The following is a 19926-nucleotide window of genomic DNA, read 5'->3' on the forward strand; positions in this document are numbered from 1 at the left end:
GGATCAGGCCCACAGAATGAGTCTGTCTCTGCTGGAAGCATATAAAGCGCAGCAGCTGTTGAACACCTGGCACTGAGCTTGYAAACAGCTTTGATGAACAGCCACCATGCCTCTGCTGGAGGTACAGAGATGTGTGATGTTACCAAGAGTAACTCCTCATAGCCTTGCTGTGGACCCAGTCCATCTTCACTTTTTTCAGCTTTGGCACTTTGTCATCTGGACTGTAGTAAAATGCTCAGGTGTCTAAGGCTTTTGGTTAACTGTGTAGGTATCCAAGGCTCTCATAAAGTTATGTCCTTAATGTAAGCTGTGTGAAGTATTTGCACAGTTTATATGAGCATCTATAATCATGACATTTTACTGATTATCCTATTCTGCCTCCCCACGATCATGTTCTTGTTGATACACTCTCTTCAATATTCATTTCAGTCAGTTACAAGCTTTTCAGGACAAACACCAGTTTACTGTCAGTTTGTACAGTTCTTATCTATCAGGGATTTTGGATGTTGACAAACATCCAAAGTTTAGTAGCAATAAATAAGATTAGCAGGAGAAGTTTAGGCATTTATCTCCACAAAAGAGCCACAATTCTGTTTTTCCTGTTATGTGTTCAGCAGGTATCTTTGGGGCTTGCTGGTTCTTTGGTTTGTTCTGCTGTGATTTCTCAGTTTCTTTTTTTTTTCTTTTTGGATAAGCGTGGCTAAAGCTACTTGCCAAACATAGCTGGCTAAAGCTACCTGCCAAACATAGCTCTCCTTTTTCTTCCTGGGCTACAGAAGGCCTCAAAACTAGTTTGCTAGTCTACAGGCAAGATTTATATACAATTCTTTTACTTTGCTACTTCTTCCCAGCTGTGAGGAAAGAGACAGTAGAAAATTATTGCTTAGGAAAAACTCAGAGGTGATAGGGAAACCACATGCTTATAAGATGCGGTGAAATAATGCTGCTGATAGTCGATGGTACAGAATGTGGAGCAGCCAATCAATGTTACTGGTCTCTGCATTTTGAGTAGTGAGGCATCATTTTCCCCATTTGTCCCTTTTATTGACACAAAGATCACAGTGTTCACACTGGTTTCTGGAAATAATGTGCTCTGCCTATTTCCATTCACATTTGCAAAAATACAAATTGCAAATACAAATTACAAATCCACACTTGCTGGATTCCCTGTAGATGGAGAAAAYAGAAACAGATGAAGATAATCATATGGCTCTATGATTCTACACTATCTGTATTTATCTTTTTCCATGGGATGATGCCATCTATTGGACATTCAAATGCAATTCAAAGGCAAAGTAATTCAAAGAAAATAAAGTCTTAGTATATACCAATCTTTTCAACAAAGCTGCCTAAACTTTTTACTCTTTCATATTGTTTGATAGCTAGACAAAGATTTCTACTGGGATATCCTGAATTATGATACCTCATTAGAAAAGAAGAAAGAATATAGACAGAAAAAACACCAGCAACACAGACAATCTTCTGGACAAAGAAAATGAAGTTCAGAAAAAAAAGTACAGGTAAAGCTTAACATGGTATTTTTATCCATTTTTCCAGTGGAAGTGTGAGCAACTTATTTATTTATTAGTGAAGTGTGCTGAGGGTGATCAACTTTAATTAACCTTGAACTGCTCCTAGAAAACCAAACTAAAACTTAAATTTTTTCTGTTTGGTAATATACCTTGAGATACTCCAAGAAATCTTTTTAGTATTGGCCTTGCAATGCATTCTTCTGCAGTGAAATGTCTCCTAAGCTCTGTCAGATTTAGGTGGAACTGTGGAAGCCTTCACAGAACTAAGTGATCAAAGGTGGTGGTGTGTAAAGACTTATGAACTTTTATATACTGACATGGAAACTCCTTAGGAAATTTTAAAACTTCTCAAGGACAAGAATCTAACTCTGCTAATGTGCTACTCAGCACTAACTTCTGTGTATTTTAACAGCACAAGATGAAGCCAAAAATACTAGTCAAGTTATGAAAGAATCTCTCTGACTTGATATGCCTGCTTACAACAGCAAGGGAAGCAGGCTTTAGGGTTTAACAGTTCACAGATAAAATAAAAAATTACTTTTTCCACAGTGTATCTAAAACATAAAATATTCTGAATTTTCAAAGCTTTATGTAAGTGTCTCTTCTTTTTGAAAAGAAAAATATTTACAGGTTAATATAGCTGACAGAAAATTTGTAGTATGTTCAATACTGCCTATCATACAGTTACATGTTCTTATAGCACAGTATTTTTAACTCAAACGCATTAATTTGAGTACATTTTGATCTAAAAATGTAGGTGCAGTTTCTGTGTATGTTGACTTATCCCAGGCTTATTACTAGGTTTGCAGTACTGAAAGGATTATAACTAACAGGAACATATACAAGACTTTCAGGTTTGCATTACCACACTTTTAAAAAAAAATGTATAAATGACTCATTTTCAATTAATTTCATTTACAAAGATACATACATTTCAAAGGCAGCTTACCTGAATTCCCAAATCTTCTCTTACACTGGAAGAATAATCAAATATTTTAACACCAGAGCAAATGAAGTAAATCAGAAGAGCTTCATGGACTTTAAAGGGGCTCTGAAATGATTCTCATTCCTTAATACAGGTTTATCCATGTTGCAGCTCTTGATATATTTTTTCCATTTGTTTTAAAATTCTCTTTTATTTTGTTAATACTCTCCTAGAATCTTGAAAAAATACTTTTGTTCAGTTTGTTTATAACCACTGGTGGGAGATGCTTGTTAATTATTTAATTTCGGTAATATGCCAGTAAAGTCAAGACACTACTGGAACATTCTATGTATAGACACTTTGCAAAGCAATGATCTTAAAGAATCTTCATTTTTTATATTTAACTGAGTAAATATGAATAATATGCACATGTGTTGCTTTTGCTCTTGTCACTATTACGTCAACAGTCCTTGAAATCAAGTTGGACTCAATTTCAAAGTTATTCTAAGATTTGGCACCTCTATTTGAAAATCTCTTTCATTTTTTGTGTTTGACATACGATTTCATTTCCTTCTGATGTCTGTAATACGGTATCCATCTTAGCTCYATCTGGCCTCTTACAAATTGTTTCATTTACAGTCTTGACCTCAGCCTGCCTGTAACAGGTTTATTAATACAAAATTCTGCCCACCATGAAGGTCTGTTCAGAGCTTTGCTGCCTTGAAGGATCTCGGCCCACATATTTTTATATAACTGCAAAATTAAGAAAAAAAGGATTAATTTATACAGAAAATAAAACCAGCAAAATTTCTGCAAGTTTAAATTATTCAACAAATATTCGGTTGGGATTGTGATTAAATTTCTAGATAACAAATGTGGTGATTATGTATGAGCTAGAATATATACAAAGATAAAGGACAAAACTTCAAACTAGTGTAAACATCAGGTTTCCTACGTAAATCATTTAGACCATCCTTGGCATAAGAACATTACTTTGTTTTTTTTTTGTGTGTGTGTGTGATTATGTTGTTTTCAATTTGACATCAGTTGTATTATCGAAGGTAGAAATTTAGAAACAAGGCTAAATTAAGCTAATCTTTATTCTGTCCACACCTGAAGACTGTATCTGAAAGCACTCATGTATGTGAACACCTTTCTGGTAAGTAACAAAACTTTTCTCTCCGATACGAACTGTTTAGTCTGAACGTAAGAAATTCCTCTCTCATAAGCAGATTGTTAATTCTTCAGCAATTTTATGAGGGATAAATAGGACTATAGAAATATGAAGGAAAGAAAGCTGTATCTCCAGCAGTTAAGTATGAGTACAGAATGATACAGTATAAGAGCAGTCAGTGATGTAAAGTGGAAAGCCTTTCACTGACATCAAAAGAAGGCTTGGCCCTATGTATCTGTGATGATTTAAATAAATACATTAATTACATAAATACATTCTTTGAATATATGTGCTCCTTGATTATTTGGGCTAGGGCTTACTGATACAATTTAATTCATTCAAGTTTGGTTTAATATTGTCTCACAATTTTTTAAAATAATCTTGAAAAAATGTAGAGAAAACTTTAATACTTAAGCTGAGATTGTCGAAGCTTCCGTGAGGAAATGATGCCCAGATCATTCAAGTTTATTTTAAAAAGAATTTCAACTTTAATTCAGTGCTTAAAGCTGCCTATTACATATTTGGAAACTTTTCTCCTGCTCCGGTTAAGAATCTGTGGCTCTAGGCCCAGGCCACTCTTACTGCGGCACAACATGAATTATCCCGAATTAACTTCATTTGCCTCTTTTGCTTGTATAATCTATTCTACACCACATCATAATTTGTACTAAAATGCTTCCACTGTTTTCCTTTCTCCTTTGCATTCCTTCTCCTTTCATACGAAACACAAACCATCTATAATTCATTAATGAATAAAACGTGTGAAATGGAGAGSAAAGTATGAGACTAAAAATAATCATAGGAGTACAGCTATGGGGAAGCCAATGAAAAATTCAGACTGATATAAATGTTTAACATACATGTAATTAGAAAGAAAGAAAGGTATCCAAATGTAAGTGTTAATGCTACAGTATTTGATAAGCTGCACACATAGCAACAATTAGAGAAATAAATATGGGCAGTCAGAAGACAGGGAGCTTTATTAAGTCTTTTCTTTGAGTGATTGACTGACAGCCTTTTTCAGATTTCAGCCAAAAACATTACACAAATTGAAAACCATGGACTAGAGAGAGGTAGTTTGCAAAACCTGATGGAATCCTGCAACACATGGATTGGATATCATTGCTTGAAATTAATTTCTCAAGATATGTTTAAATATGGCTCTCAAGAAACTTAGCAAGTATTTAGCAGGCAAGGATGTCAGTGACGTTTAGATTCCTATCTGCATAAGATGCACATTATTCAAGGTCTATATAGATACAGGTGAAATTGGTTGTCTGATATTTTCAAAAATCGTAAAATGCAGCACTGTTCAATCGAAGATACACAGTTGCTGGAAGAGCTTTACATCATTCTTTTGCAATGTATTTTCTAAACAAAAGAAATTCTGTAAGAAARCTAAGCTGTATTAATTTCAGTGATCAGTTCTTAATTCCTAATATTAATGAATTAAATAAGTTTCTATGGCTACTATATTTATGTGAATAATCAACCCAAACTTTTTGTTAGAATTCACACAGTAAATCCCCAAAGGGTTTACCCAGATCCATTACATGACAGCTTTATTAGTTGCTGATAAGTAATTTCCAGCTGACTGACAGAAAGTATTCTAGGAAAGATGACTGTATACATGCCCTGTATCATATATTCATGCCACTCGCATCCATTCATAGTCCGTTTTAGAAACAGAATATGGGGTGCAAATGGGCTTTTGGTCAATATATATGTTCTTATAGATGGTGTTCCTTCTCCCAGAATTATCTCTGACRCTTTCTTCTCCAGGGCCTCTTTCACTAACTTAATCCTCAAAAAAACCTACAGAAAGGGAAACAAAGTTCCCAGTGATGATTGCAGTCCTCTTGTTGAGATGGTCTGAGATGTAGTTCTAGCCCTTCCTTCTTTATTTGTAGATACTGTGTTTTCAAAGTAATCATTTTGTTAGGGTCAGCGTCTCTTTAGAAACATCTGTGCTGCCTTCTGTATTACTTGATCACCATGGAAACGATGGACAATTTTGGACAAAACTTTAGAAGCAAGACCACAATATTGAGTACACTTGACTCAGCAGTCCTGTCAAACTTCCTGGCAGTCTCCCCAGGCTCTAATAATTCGCTACAGGATCTGTACACACTAAACAAAACTACTGTACTGCTAGTCTCTACATAATAGTTATCCCACAGTTTGTCCCTGCTGACTAGAGCTGGTCAGTAAGCAGGAATTTTGGTTTGTTGAGGCTTTGGAATGAAATACATGCCTTTAAATACATCAAGAGAAAAAAAAAACAGAGACGAACTTTGAATAACTAAATTCATGGTGCACCCACCTCCTGAATCCTGCATGTATGTCTGGTTATGACACGTCAGAAAGAACATGGCAGAACCAAGAAGGATACATATAAGGATAACAAGGCTTATCAGAGGAATGAAAAGGCCCCCACAGATACTGAATGGTTATGGACTGAGAACTGGAAGTATGTTTTCACAGTACTCATACTTAAATAACAGGACATGTTGCCACAAAGTTTCACAGAAACCAAAAGATAGGTGGACTCAAAATGGATTAGAAAAGTTAATGAAGAATAGATACATTGGTGGCTATTAAAAAGGATGACAGAAATACAATCTATGGCTTGAGAAACCTCTTCAGCTACCAGCTGTCAGAAGCTGAGACAACATGTGGGGGGAAGAATTAGCCTAGGTATCAACTGTTTTGTACAGAGTTTTCCTTCTGCTATTAGCTACTGTCTGAAACAGAGTATTAAGCAAATTGGATCCAGTGTTGCCATTCTCATGCTCTCGATACAATTTTTGCTTTGTGTGATTTAGACTAYAGGAAAGACTGTCTCTGAATCTTAACCGGGATGAATGACATATCAAAGCAAGGAGAAGCACTAACAAGACAGAATTTTTCACATCTATATTAAGATCCCTTGGGTCTCTCTCTTTAGTTTTTGACCAGAATTTTCAAGTAGAATCTGGGATACCTTACTGGGAAAGGTGTTATCAAACCAATGTGATTTATGTATAGAGCTTATATTTCATTGCATAAGTGAAACGACATTGGAAAGGGGAGGTAGGTGACTCTCTGTATCTTTATGCTTAAAAGAGATGTTCCTGGAGYAAGTTCAGGATTAAATTAGCATGTACAGAGTAATGCTGTTGCACTAGTTAGTAATAGATCCAAACTACTATACAATACTTCATCCAATTGCAGTAAGAAGATATTTTGTGACAGGAGATCCTGAGATGGTCAAAGCAGAGTAGAGGTGTGAGAGTAAGGACAAGATGCTGTCTGTGAATCTACCATTAATGAAGCAAACAAACCCAGTGTTTCTTAAAATTTTTTGCATCATTTCATTTGTGATAATTGGTGCGTAMATTCTACAGTCATAACTGTTCCTAACTTGGGGCTCGTGTTCCTAGGCTGTGAAACACGTATCATGACATGTGCTTATATCAAAGGGTTTCTAGGAGCTTTTATTAACAGAAWTTTTAAATACTTTGAGATTACTAGATGGAAGGCAGTGTATAGGTAAATGATGTAAAAACCACTGGCTACAAAATTGGCAAGTGTTATGAATTCATTGGGTGGATGAGATGATTTGAGTATAATACTAGGTATTATGGAGTTTCCAGTGAATGGAGGTTTGCAAACCTCATTCACTGAGGCAAACTTCAGCATCAACTTATTCTACCCTCTTATATGTAAAAAATTCTAACAGAGCTAATTTTGATGTGGAAATCTGATAGGTTTAATTTACCTTAGAATATGTGACACATTGCTGGATGTCTGACATGTTGCTGTTGAAAACGTTATCAATTTAGTTTTGTCTTGGAAAATACATACATATTTGAATATTWAAGAGATCACTTTCAAATATAACCAAATAATTAGAATGAAAGATCTAAAATTAAGTACTCTTTGCTACAGCCTAAAACTAGGGAAGAACACTAAGTCATCATGCTGAGGTGCAACTCTCCGCTATACTTTTCTCTGTTCTGTCACTGTCAAGGTCAATTACTCTATACCAAAGAGAAAATGAAATTATCTACTCAGAATTGGAGTTCTTCAAAATACTGCACAGTTCACAGTAGACATAGATGTACCTCAAATATTCACACATATACTTCGTTTTCCTCTATTTGTATGCATAGAGCATGAATATAATCTGCCTCTCCTCAAAGCGAGAGTAGAAAAAGCACAGTATACATGCTGCTCCCCAATCTTCTTTCAGTTGTGGAATTGCAAAGATTCTTTGAGGTAGATAGGAAGGAGGCTGGAATGTGAAAAGTGCAAATGCAAACTSTCACTGCTCTGCTGACATCAATTTAACTATGGTACTTTGCACTGAAAAGAGGGTCTTCCCTTTCTTTCCCAGTTGTAAAATGTCTTGAACATATTATTGCCATTTACAAAAACAATCCCTTTCAAGATGATTAAATTTCTAAATACTAAAACAGATTTTATTACCTCTCCGTTAGCTTTGCCAATGGGAGAGTTGAGAATGAAGTCAGGAGGAGCAAAGACATCAACCAAGGCAACAGCATCATCTTTCAACTGTTTAAAAACAGAAGACRTTCATTTGGCAACTTTTGTAGATACCTATGGCTACCTGTGAACTCCAGAGCAGTAAAAAATTACTTCCATAAAATACTGGTTAGTGGTAACATAAGGGAAATCCATTGTAAGGAGACTAGGTTTATTTTGCTTTTTTTCCTCCCACGATAATAACCRAAAAGAGATTGTATTTTAAATGCTTTTCTTCATTACTTAGGAGTTTTAAGACACATTTAACTAAGAYGTTCACGACATAAAAAAACAGACTTAAGAACTCTAAAAACATAACTTCTTTGAAAATTKATTTTACCTGGGAAAAATATGATCTAGTTTAAAAAGCTTCTGTGTTGAAAAAAACAATTCATGAACTAACAACATAATTAAATAAATATAACTGGATTGGAGATCTCAAGTATTTGGCTCGTTTTCTGACAAAAACTGCAAGGCCACAAATGAAAAAGCACCATTTTGTAAGACATATTATTTTTCAGTTTTTGGTAAAAAAATACAAAACAAAAGCAAACAAACAAATAAAAACAAAACAGGACTAGATTCAKGGTCAATGGGTTATTAGCCTTCTGTTGAGATTAAGTTATTTAGAAACAATTAATATAACATCCTTCTAACTTACCCCTTGGAGTACAGCATAACTGACATATCTCTTTCTGAGTATTCAGTATTGATGACTTACCCTGTAGCAGAGTTCCAAAATAGCATTTTGAATAAATCTTCCAGCTTGTTCACCTGAAACATAGCCACCTGCAAATACATTTACAACAAAATAATATAAAGAAGCTTAAACCAGCAAAAGTTACACTGTTACAAAGGAGTTTCTCAGTTCAAGAGAGTAAGTGATCTTGTGTAATTAGATTGACTGTCTTTCATTAATGAGCTCACTGCAAACCCCTTAATCTTAAGACATTTAGAGCCTTCTGCATGAATAACTACATTATACATCTGACTGTATATTCCCTGTCCTCTCCTGCAAGGACTGGACCACACCAAAGCTTGTGAGCACTCCATCTTCTCTGAGCTAGGAGTAAATCTTTGGGGTTAATTTACAGTTTTGTATTTCCAAATCCCTGCTCCTGAAAATTCTGCCCAGAATGACTGTTTTACATTATACAGGCAATAAGAAAATGCTCTAACGTAAATCCTAATTAGGATTCTCTCCTCCTGCCAAGAGGCAATATGTGGAAGAAAAAAAGAACTGATTTTGAAATTAAGATTTTTATAATGTAACAAGCCTAATGTATACAGGGAACTGATCTCACCTTGGTATAGCACAGCCAAATGTTTACTTAAAGACCAGAGGCCAAACAGAGCACTGAGATTCTTAAGCACAGACTGCAGAGTAGATGGCACGCTGGGATCATGAGTGTAGTCATGATATCTTTGTAAGACTGTTTGTTCAATAAAAGCAATGGCTAATGATCGACAGTAGTATACCTTAGGAAACAGAAAAGAAGGATACTGAGTAACCAAATACAAAGAATGAATACCCAGCTAGTTCAAAATGGTATTGCTCTAGTAAAATCAGTGGAGATTTGTTCATTTGGATCTGCTGCTAATGTAGCTTGTGATTTAAAGAAAATCTAACAAAAAATACTAGGAGAAAACTTTCTACGAGGTCTTTGCAAAGGTTGCCTCATGCAAGTAGACGTAAGATCCTAATTTTCCACTGTGGTCCAGTTTGGGTAGTCACACCAATCCTAAGAGAGGGCAGATTCAATGTTTAAAATCTAAGTAGTGTAATTTGGCAGCTCCTTACAGCTGGACTGTCTGGGATCAAGTAGCTACATCGGAGAGGAGTCCATGGAAAATTGGGTCTGATGAACTTAGGYTGATCAATAAACCCCCAAAATTCTAAGATGACAAAAGCAGGTTTAGATCTTAATTATTATATAGAATTTTATAAAAGGAATAAAATTTTAAAAGAGGTTCAGTATCCTACTGAAAACTCATCACAGTCATTCAACTAATAAAAAAAATAAATTTGATCATTTAAGCGTGACTGGATTCAATACAATGGCCTGCAATATGTTTTGAAAAAAACTAACCAACTAATCCTTGCCAACTATCTGATCAGAATGGCAAAAATCAACACTTACTGTTAACACAGAGTATAAAATTTTAAATAGTTGTACTCGCATAGGAAGACTTGACTACCTTGATACGTTTTACCTTTGTTGCATCATGGCATATATCATATGATGAAATAGGCTGCTGAGTGAAAACAATCTAGTGGGTGGGCAAAAGAGGAATATGAAGCTCTTTCTTTTGTGGCTGATTCGCTGCATTACTCTAAACTGATATTTGCTTTTAATCCATTTGTTCTGTTTGCGTCATTTAAGAGTTAGTTAATTAGCTTTCATTTTTTTTAATCTTGCATTATCCTTGCATTTAAATCAATTGTGGGATTTAAGAAAGCCATACTACAAATATCACTGTCTTTCTCTCTAATCGTTCAGTGGCATACTTAATATCAAGCTAATATGTAAGTATGAACTGGAAAATCCACATCTACTTTCTGCAGGCTTAGGAAAGACTTCTCCCCTTACCAGATGGACTTATTTAGATCAGAATATTGAAATGAGTGTCAGTTCATAGGCCTCAATATCCCAAATGAAATATTAGGAATTGTTTCTCTATTCTGCTCTCCTGTAACTCTTCTATCTTCTTCACCTTTGCTTGCACTTCTGTATTGTTTTAAACAAACTTCTGGCTGAAGACAAACAGACACTCCTTGCTGAGGTTTCCAACCTTCTCAGCCTGTATGAGACATCATAGAGAAGTAATACAAAGTCCTTTCTCCTCTCTGCTTTAGGATGTCTTCAGAGAACTCCCAAACTAAAAAAAAAAAAAAAAAAAAAAAAAAAAAAAAAAACTAGGGATAGGCTAGGATTCTCTCTCAGATCTTCCACAGCAGGAACAAATACTATATATTCATCAGCCACTGGTCTGACAGAAAAGTGCTTCTTTATGCCCAGAAAGTTTTAAACCAGGTATGTGCAAACTGTTAAAGTACTACTTGTAAATCATTTTAATGTTTCTGAGGCATTTATAGCAAAAAATTCCCCTGTCCTGAAGACAAATTGAAAGGGGGAAAGAAAACTTAATGACTTAAGGTTTTTCAGTGATGTCTCCATGGGAGTGCCTAAATAACTTTAAAATTTAGCACAGCGGAACACAGGAGCGAGGTGAGTCACTTTTACACTGCTGAGTAAATCACCTTCTCTAACATACTGGCCCTAGAACTAGACTCCCAAGAGCTGGCCAGTGGACAGGCAACCTGGCTCAAATTTCTTGTACTTCTTACGTTGMACGCAACTAGAGGGCAATTCTTGTCCTGAATTTTACATAGCAGACCATCTCCACTTGTGCCACTTCTATAGTAAACACAGGAAAGGTCTCCTTCATTCTACTAGTGATTTTACACAGATCATACCCCATTGAAGCCAAGCTGGCTCCTTCTAGGTGCAGAGTTGAATATTCCTTCCTGTAGTTTTTAAATGAGTTTTGCAGATAGGGTTAACTACATTGGCCATCTTCGGGGAACAGATCCCTCTCCTCAGTCACAAATGCCRAATGTTCTTTTTTGGATGCCAGCCATTTTTCTTCACGGAGGTAACAGAGGTGTTTAGGGAACTTGAGGATACAAACTGTAATTTGGAGTTATGCCATTTCTACTGTTAAAGCTCATTGGTGTGAGAGTGGATCTGCTATTTGTAGACTGTCAGTGTTTCCTTTTCAGGTTCCAGTGCTGTCAGTCTGGTATCTTTCATGAGTAGTTTGCACTATAGAAATTAGCAATGGAAAAGACCTATTAGATCATCTAGTTTACCTGCCTGCCAGAGCGAGATTCTTTCCTACAGTATGTATTTGGCCACAAGAGCAGATGGAGATGTAATAATCAGATGCTGCAATAGATTTAATAGCAGTACGTATAGTCTTCAGAAGTTGCGATTTCAAACTTACACACACTACCCACCGCATGCCTGCACTTTTCTGAAGGGAACTATCCTGGAAGACTTCTGCCGATCATAACTGTTCTCCTTCTATCATGATTAATACAATGCACATGGACAGCAATTACATTTTATTAATTATATGACTTGCTGCTTTATGGTTGAGGAAATTATACCTCATGACATAATGGGATAAAACTAATAGGATCTGGCAAACCTGGAAGAAAACACATGGAAATAAAATGAAAAAGCTGAATAAGTGTTACCTGACAGTTGTTTTTTGCCTCAAAATCACTTCGCCCAGACTGCTTCTCCTTGTTCAGCTTTAGATCACTTTCTCGGAGCAGGTAGCAAACCAGCCATTTATATGCTGCTAAAGGAACTGTAGAAAAGAGAAGAAACTGAAATTCTTAACATTCACATTCATAATGCCAGAAGCCACATGCAGCTCCTACTACATTCACAGTTTATGGTCCTGAGATGAAAAGTGAAGGTGATAATATCAACAAGAAACTTCARTGAACAACAAACAAAACAGCATGAATAAAGCCATTATTTCTTGGACAAGACCTTTGAGAGTCAAAAGGTGCTGGTTCATTAGTCAACCCCAAACCAGTACTCTGGTGAAGATTAAGGGACGGAACTCTTGGCTTGGTTGACTCTCCCTTGAGGTAGAATTCTGGTCACAGAAAGCAGAGTGATACTCCTATGGAAGACAGTTTTCATTTTGATCCAATGCCACCACACCCAAATAGGAGGAAATCAATTCCCTCTTGCAATATCTCTAAGGCTACACAGGCATTAAAGAATTGTGGATATCCAAAATAGACATTTTAACCCATTAACATAGCACTCGGCCCATTACTGTAGCTGCAATAAATAACAGCTGGGTATAGTGAGATTGTAACTTTCAGTGAAGACTTACCCTGCTTGACCATACACTAGTTCCAACTGACCCCAAGCTACAATACCAGATATATCCACAGCTCAGTTTAAACACAAATATTTTCTGATTCCCTCCAATTTTTTAAAGTTATTTTCTTTCTTATTTTAAGGCTTTGGTCTACAAGATTCTGAGTCTCTTCTGAGAGTAAATTTAGAACAGAATACAGTTAACTTTTTGCGAATTCATTCTTTCTCAACTCTGAAATGATGCTCTATGCTGTCAAGCAAATGACTACCAATAGAGCAAAGGTAGCAGAATGAATGCAATTGCATGTGAATTAATTGCTTTGTCTATGTGTGTTATATTTTTAGAACAGTCTGGAACTACTAAGGGAAAAAGTACTATAGCTTAAAGACCTGGTATAAATCCTGCTCGTCTGCACCTCAGCTTAAGATTTAATGTAGGGGTATTATTTATGCGACTCTCAGTGTTCACACRCTGTCTGAGAATAGTTAAGAGCCCAGGGTCTAACAGAACACTGCAATAAAGAGACTCAGATATTTTTAAAACTATGGTCTGGTTCAGCAGGAATTGTAAAAGAGGACAGAAAATGCGTTTAGTTACTAGTTTGTGCTCTGATGGATTTCACTAGCTGGAGACATAAAAGAAAGAAGAAAATATGCAGCCATTTTGAACTAAAATTTATTTCTTATTTCTGTATTTTAAGTTATTCAGATTTTTTCCCATAGCTATTATAGTAATATACCATAATACCTTACTTTGTATCTCATGTAGCACTCTGATCATTATTTAAAGTTCAGCTTTTTTGCAATTATTTGAGCACAAGACTGGTTAATGAATTCCAGGAATCAACCCAACTGCCCCTTATATACTAAGACTGAAGTTTCTTCCCCCTACATGTTCTCAGTTTCACAGATTCACTTTTGCTCAGCTCCCTGTCTCAATCTCATTATCTCTTTGCTTCTTCATTCTCTCTTCCCTCCACGGGCCAATCTCAGTAACACAAAAGTGGGAATGGCATGTAATGTCTTCCTTGATTCAATTATGTAATAAAGTAAGCCAAAAAACAGCAGTGACTTTTCTTTCACCATTACTCCTTTTCCCTCATTCAACCAAAAGCAATTGTCAAAACAGTGGACATACTTAAAGCCTTTTCCACATATTTCTAAATCACATATGTGGTTTCTTAAAATAAGATATTTAAAATGCGAAATAGTGGCAGTCAGTGTCACTCGCAAGTCTCATTTAAGAACAACAACAACAGAGTGGCAAAGAACCAATATAACAAATGCTATTTGAAAAGAACAAAAATGGAACAAATACATATGATGCTATTCTGCATAAAAATTCCACAACAGAATTCAGATTGTACTTCTGGGGACAACAGTGCATATTAAGAAATGAAAACTGCATCCTTAGCAAACTGTAACGTGCAAAGAAAGTCAGTAAATAATAATTTGATAAATATCTGGTAGGTAGTGGAGGRTGAATCTCAAATCTCTGGATCAGGCAAGAATTTAAGATTTTTAAAGCAGTTCTACAACAGCAAAAGGCTACCTGAAGAGTCCATGCAACCTTCAACACTAATGGCTGTGAATTTCTGGCCAAGGATGTGGTGGTAGTTCTGCAAAAAGTTTACTGTTCCAAAAGGAGATTCTAAAGGAGCTTTCTCTGAAAAAACAAATAAAATAAAAATGATTTATGAGAAAAGAAATCAGACTATTTGGAACTAAAACTGTGTTATAAAGCCAGACATATACTTGATAGGCCAGATTTAGATAGGCCAAAATATTTATTTTTTGTGGCATAGTCCAGTAAGTGAGGAGAGGTAGATAAGCGCTAAAAAACCTGACATCACTGTCTATAAGCACCACAAGATTCAACTCCTTTTGCAGGGTTTTATAATCTTAGATGYTGGTGAAAATCACTGCTATAAACATGACACAAAATCATTTGCCTAGAGAACTATGAAACTCAATCATGGAAATTACTACTAGGTTAGGTGATATGAACTGTTTAAGTATAATGAACAAGGTACCCAGACTCACAACARTTTTAGGATTAGCTCCATTGAACTAAATGGCACTTCTCAGTAAGATACTAATTAACATGATTAGGGATGGCATAACATCTAGTTAGCTTCCACAGGATCTAGGAGAAAGAATATTTCTTGCAGCGAGTATCTGTGTATTTGTGAATGAATCATGTGATGGATTCTGTAGCACATTACTTATGCTCTACAAAATGATGAAATGACTATCAGTTGTTTTTGTATAAAAATACCTCCTAATTCCATTATCTAGTCACTGTTAGGTTCAGCACAAGATTCCAGAACGAAAACTGACCTCTTATGCAGCTCATCCAGCTCATTAAGTAGTTGCTGGTTTGCTGAAGCAGGACGTTATTATCACCTTCRTATGTACAGTTTGGGTCATTGTCATTACGAATTTCACCCAGTCGATTCACTTAAAAAGAACAAGTGCACATTTTAATATATTTCAATGTATTAGCAAAGGGTAAGGCAATAATTATGCTATGACAAATATGTAAGAGATCTATGTAAGGCATCTGCTCCTATATATAGCTATTTTTAACAAGAGATGAGCTTGTAAATTCACTGCTTGGCTTGAGAAAATGAATATAATTGGAAGATTTTATAAAAGTGTGAATCCATTTTAGAAGGGCTATTTTCACCTAAAAAATCTGCATTTTTATTTCTGGATCACACATACAGTCTTACTGTGCTCAAATGCTGATGAAGATACTGCATGGGTATAGCTCTTTTTGTGATGTCAGGTATAAACCGAATCTGTGAAAAAAAAGGAAAAGTCCTTTCTAAAAGTAGCCCTAAAATCTAGATGCTGTGACCCAAAATCAGTTGAGGTAGACAGGAATATAAACATTCTCTTTCTTGAACAGTGTATAAAGTAAGTCTGCAACTTACTGGCAAGGTAACCATGTCCTCCACAAGCTTCTCGGCATTCCTGGGCTGCCTGCTGAGCAGTCCAAGAAGCCAATGGTTTGCTGGCAGCAGATAAGGCATGAATCTCACGTCCCAAATCAGCCTTTGTGGAAAACAAGTTTCTAGTCAATAATAATTTTTACACAAGTTAATTTGTAGGCATACAACGAAGTATGTTTCTGCCTTACACAAAGCCCTGTTATGTATTGATGATTTAAACCAATTAAATCCATAGCTATGTGCAATAAAAAGAAATAACTACCCTTACATAGTTTGCCAAAAATGTTATGTATGTATTGGAAGTAACTGTTTTTCCTTTTTATTAAATCATGATTAAAAAGGAAAAACAGTTACTTCCAATACATACATAACATTTTTGGCAAACTATGTAAGGGTAGTTATTTCTTTTTTTTGCCATCTCTGAAAGAAAACAGCCACATCTGGAGAATCTTGGGGACTCAGGTTCTTACTTGGAGAAGGAATAATTTGTGCTAGGTAAGGGACACATGGGTACATCTTATCTCAGATATATCAGCTAGCATTTGAATGGGACAGTTCATTACTTGCTACTCTTTTCCTCCTCAAGACAGAGAACCATGTGGTTGAAGGTGGCAAGTCCAGARAAAGCTTCTGTCCCCTCTGTAATGTAAGCAATCCCCCTCTCTCCAGGCAGCAAAGGGCTATTTGTATTCTTTACTCCCTTACAAGGTCATCAGTGAATTTTAAGCATCAATTTCAGAAAAGCAGTGAAACTTAAATGCCCCAAATATCTGCAAAGAATCACAGTTGCCTGCAATTATACTACCTCTATTAGCCTTCTTTGGAAGTGTATCTGGAACCTTCATACTGGGAATTACTTAAGAGTTTCTGGGAACACTGAGTCTTTAGCACTAAAGCTTGCTTAAGAGCAACTCCCCCAAGATTCTTTAAGACTCCTTCTAGAACAAAATGAATGTGCAAATGCTAAATTCTTAATGTTGCCAACAACAGTAAGATTTTTATTCTATCACAATTAGTCTCTGAGAGCCCCTGTTTTGCCTAAGATAGTGACTGAACTGGAGACCTCCAGAGATAAAAGAATAGATTATAGAATCAAACAGACTCTTCTGTGTTTTTGGGTGAAGAGAAAAAATTAAAATACACATCCACTGATATATGAATCTTTCACCTGCTGTAGTTTAGCTAGAAAAGACTGAGTGTTTAAGTAAGATCTAAACAATTCGTACCCATTATGTAGGCCCTAATAAACAGTTAACTGTTAAAATAAAAATACATATATATACACTTTATATGCTACAAGAAATCATGCTGCAGTTGCTTTGGCTGAGAACCAGCCTGTACACTGAGACAGATATATCAAACTATTTCCTATATAAAAAGTTAACTTCTCATGGTCTGACGGTGACTGAGACACTCACCACTAACCAACAACTCAGAGGATTCTCAACCTTTTACTCTAAGAAGATTTTTCCTAATGCATGATCATGAATTATAAACTTGATCTGGACTCAAGAATTTATATGTGAACTAAGAATAACAACATTTCAGAAAGTCTTTGGTTTCTGCCTCCTGCAAAACCATTTCCAACAGTCATAAACTGAATTTGCATTATCATCATATACTGATGATGAACAGTCCCACAAGGGAACATAACCTTAAATCTCACTGAAACCAATATAACTTTAACAATTTGGGCATCGTTCTGAATACACACTTTATCCATTAGTTTGTTTTTCCCATATTTCTGAGACATTGCTGTACAACTTTTTATTGTAAGATGACTCAGGACTTGTAAACAGATCTTTCATTTTACAATTTCAGGTTTATTGTAACAAGAGTTCAGTTAATAGGAAATGTGTTATTAATCTCACCTGTCTCTGACTTCTTTGCTTTGTCAATAAGCCTGCATAAAATTCTACATAGTTCTCAAATAGGGATTTGGAGAAATAATCTAACACATATGCAGCAGCCAGATAAGGAAGAAGGCGCCATTGCTGGAATGAAAAATAAATAGATTTGATTGCAAATTGATATATATTTTTATGTGAATAATTATGATAAATAATTTTAAATTTCCAGAAAACAATTTTTTCCCATTAACTATATTTTCCCCATTAACTATCTTTTTAATTTTGAACGAACCCATCCCTTTTTAATTTGTCCAAACAGAGAAACTCTGATTTATTGTGAGGATAACTTAATAATAACCCTTTACAAACATAATTAAGTATAACTACTTTGTAAGTCAGTTGTAGTTACACCACTCCAGTTCATGGATTTTATGAATTTGCGATAAACACCCTGTTAAAACAGTGCATATGTTCACCGAAGCTTTTTGGGCAGAGGGCAGAAGAATGTATTTTTGCCCYGTTTTTGTATAATGTCTTGCATGGCACAAGTCAGTCATGATTCATATGTTACTTTAAAACAATAGGACAGAGGGTGTAACTTGCACTTGTTTTCTCATTGCTTAATATTTGCTATGTTTGTTGCATTCTATTAAAAAAAAAAGGGCTGTGGAGTCATGAAAAAATTATCTTTGTTGCTCCAAGTAGGTCAGATGGAAGCCCATGAAAGAAAAGGGAAACTGCTTAAGAGGAAGCTCTTGTTGTAGAGCAAGTAGGGAATGAGGGTCAGCAAGCAGAGGCTACAGAGTAACAGAAATCCAGAGATTCCTAAGAATAGTGGGAAGCAAACTCAGCCTAACTGCAGAAGAGGTGGAAAGAAGGCAACTTTTGCTAAAGATTGTTGAAACCCACAAAATCTTTTAAAGTTGCAGTACAAAGGGCAAGCCAGGAAAAAAGCACCCACTTTGTACAGCCAAACTGGGCAGGTATGTTTTCAACAATTCTTATATAGTAACCATTTCATTCAGCACATCTGAGGTTTCTCTATTTCCGAACTTTACCATATATACTCTTTCTTCTACTTTTTCAGATCAAAAGTCCTTTTGGTGTTTTTCATCTGCTTACTCTATGGATAAAAACCATTTACATCCCTCTCAAAATTAGCGTTAGCTTGGAACCTAATCACAGTGCACRTCAACTTCTACATTTTTAAAGAATAAAGACTAAAAAGGGGAAAACGAGCACAGCAGTGCAAGAGGCACTGACTTTTTTTTTTTTAATGCTACCTTTTACATCTGCAATAACTTCATGTGCACATAAAGACAGTCTTTCTCTGAAAAAGTTACTTCTTTAGAGGACAAACATTTCTAGGTACTTCAGAGAAATAAGAGTGTTTTGAGTTTTGTTATTCTAGGWATTTATCTCAAAAGCCTGATCATGCCAGGGGTGGTAGTAATGAGGCCTTACGTTAGAATGAACTGCTGCAGCTGCACAGGATCTATACTTCAGATGAAACAAACTTTGCTAACTTAAGTGCCACTATTTTGATTTGTAATAGCTTTGAATCTAATTTTGTTTTAATCATACAACAGTCTGTAGATTAGAACTGTAAACTTTTTACCTGTGTTTGGTATTCAAGAACAGGTATTTCCTCTTCATCAGTTGGTCCAAACTGACGGCGAGTTGCCGAGAAGCGAATGGCTATTGATAAGGCAAGCTTCAAATTGGTCACAGACATTGCCGTAATCAGAACTCTGCCAGTTGACAAAGACCCAAGAGAAGCACTAAAACGATCTTTAACATCCTGAATGAACAAAAAGCACAGACTGAATGGTGAGGTTAACATTTCATTTACCTATCCTGTAAAGATGTAACTCTGGCAGCATGATCAAAAGTCCAGAGGGCTGGCCAATTTTAGTTTTTTAGACATTCAGTTGAGATGTCCAGGCAAGATCCAAAGAAACTACTTTGGCATCAGTGGGGCAGCTCAAAAAGCAAGAAGTAGGTAAAATCAATAAGATGAGTTGAGATATCTCAGAAAGGCAGTTAAAAAC

At 35.8% G+C, this 19926-nt stretch overlaps 1 protein-coding gene across 4 annotated transcripts in view; it reads right to left on the reverse strand.

Moving 5' to 3' along the window:
• Positions 1 to 441: 441 nt before the first annotated feature.
• Positions 442 to 19926, reverse strand: part of ACOX3 (acyl-CoA oxidase 3, pristanoyl) — a 43042-nt gene continuing 23557 nt past the window's right edge. For 3 of the 4 annotated variants that reach the window (XM_085309620.1, XM_085309621.1, XM_085309622.1), the window contains 10 exons: positions 19494 to 19676; positions 17897 to 18019; positions 16008 to 16128; positions 15409 to 15528; positions 14621 to 14734; positions 12423 to 12538; positions 9463 to 9637; positions 8880 to 8947; positions 8102 to 8188; positions 442 to 3210 (listed from right to left, as the gene is read on the reverse strand). In XM_085309620.1, coding sequence (XP_085165746.1) covers positions 3091 to 3210; positions 8102 to 8188; positions 8880 to 8947; positions 9463 to 9637; positions 12423 to 12538; positions 14621 to 14734; positions 15409 to 15528; positions 16008 to 16128; positions 17897 to 18019; positions 19494 to 19676 — 1227 coding nt within the window. In that variant the 3' untranslated portion in view covers positions 442 to 3090. Of the gene's footprint in view, positions 3211 to 8101; positions 8189 to 8879; positions 8948 to 9462; positions 9638 to 10749; positions 11039 to 12422; positions 12539 to 14620; positions 14735 to 15408; positions 15529 to 16007; positions 16129 to 17896; positions 18020 to 19493; positions 19677 to 19926 lie in introns of those variants that run through there. The other variant, XR_014896431.1, reaches the window with a different exon arrangement.

The sequence above is a fragment of the Rhea americana genome, unplaced genomic scaffold (assembly GCF_003343005.1).
Source record: "Rhea americana isolate MKP2758 unplaced genomic scaffold, rheAme1 scaffold_30, whole genome shotgun sequence".
Taxonomy (NCBI): Eukaryota; Metazoa; Chordata; class Aves; order Rheiformes; family Rheidae; genus Rhea; species Rhea americana.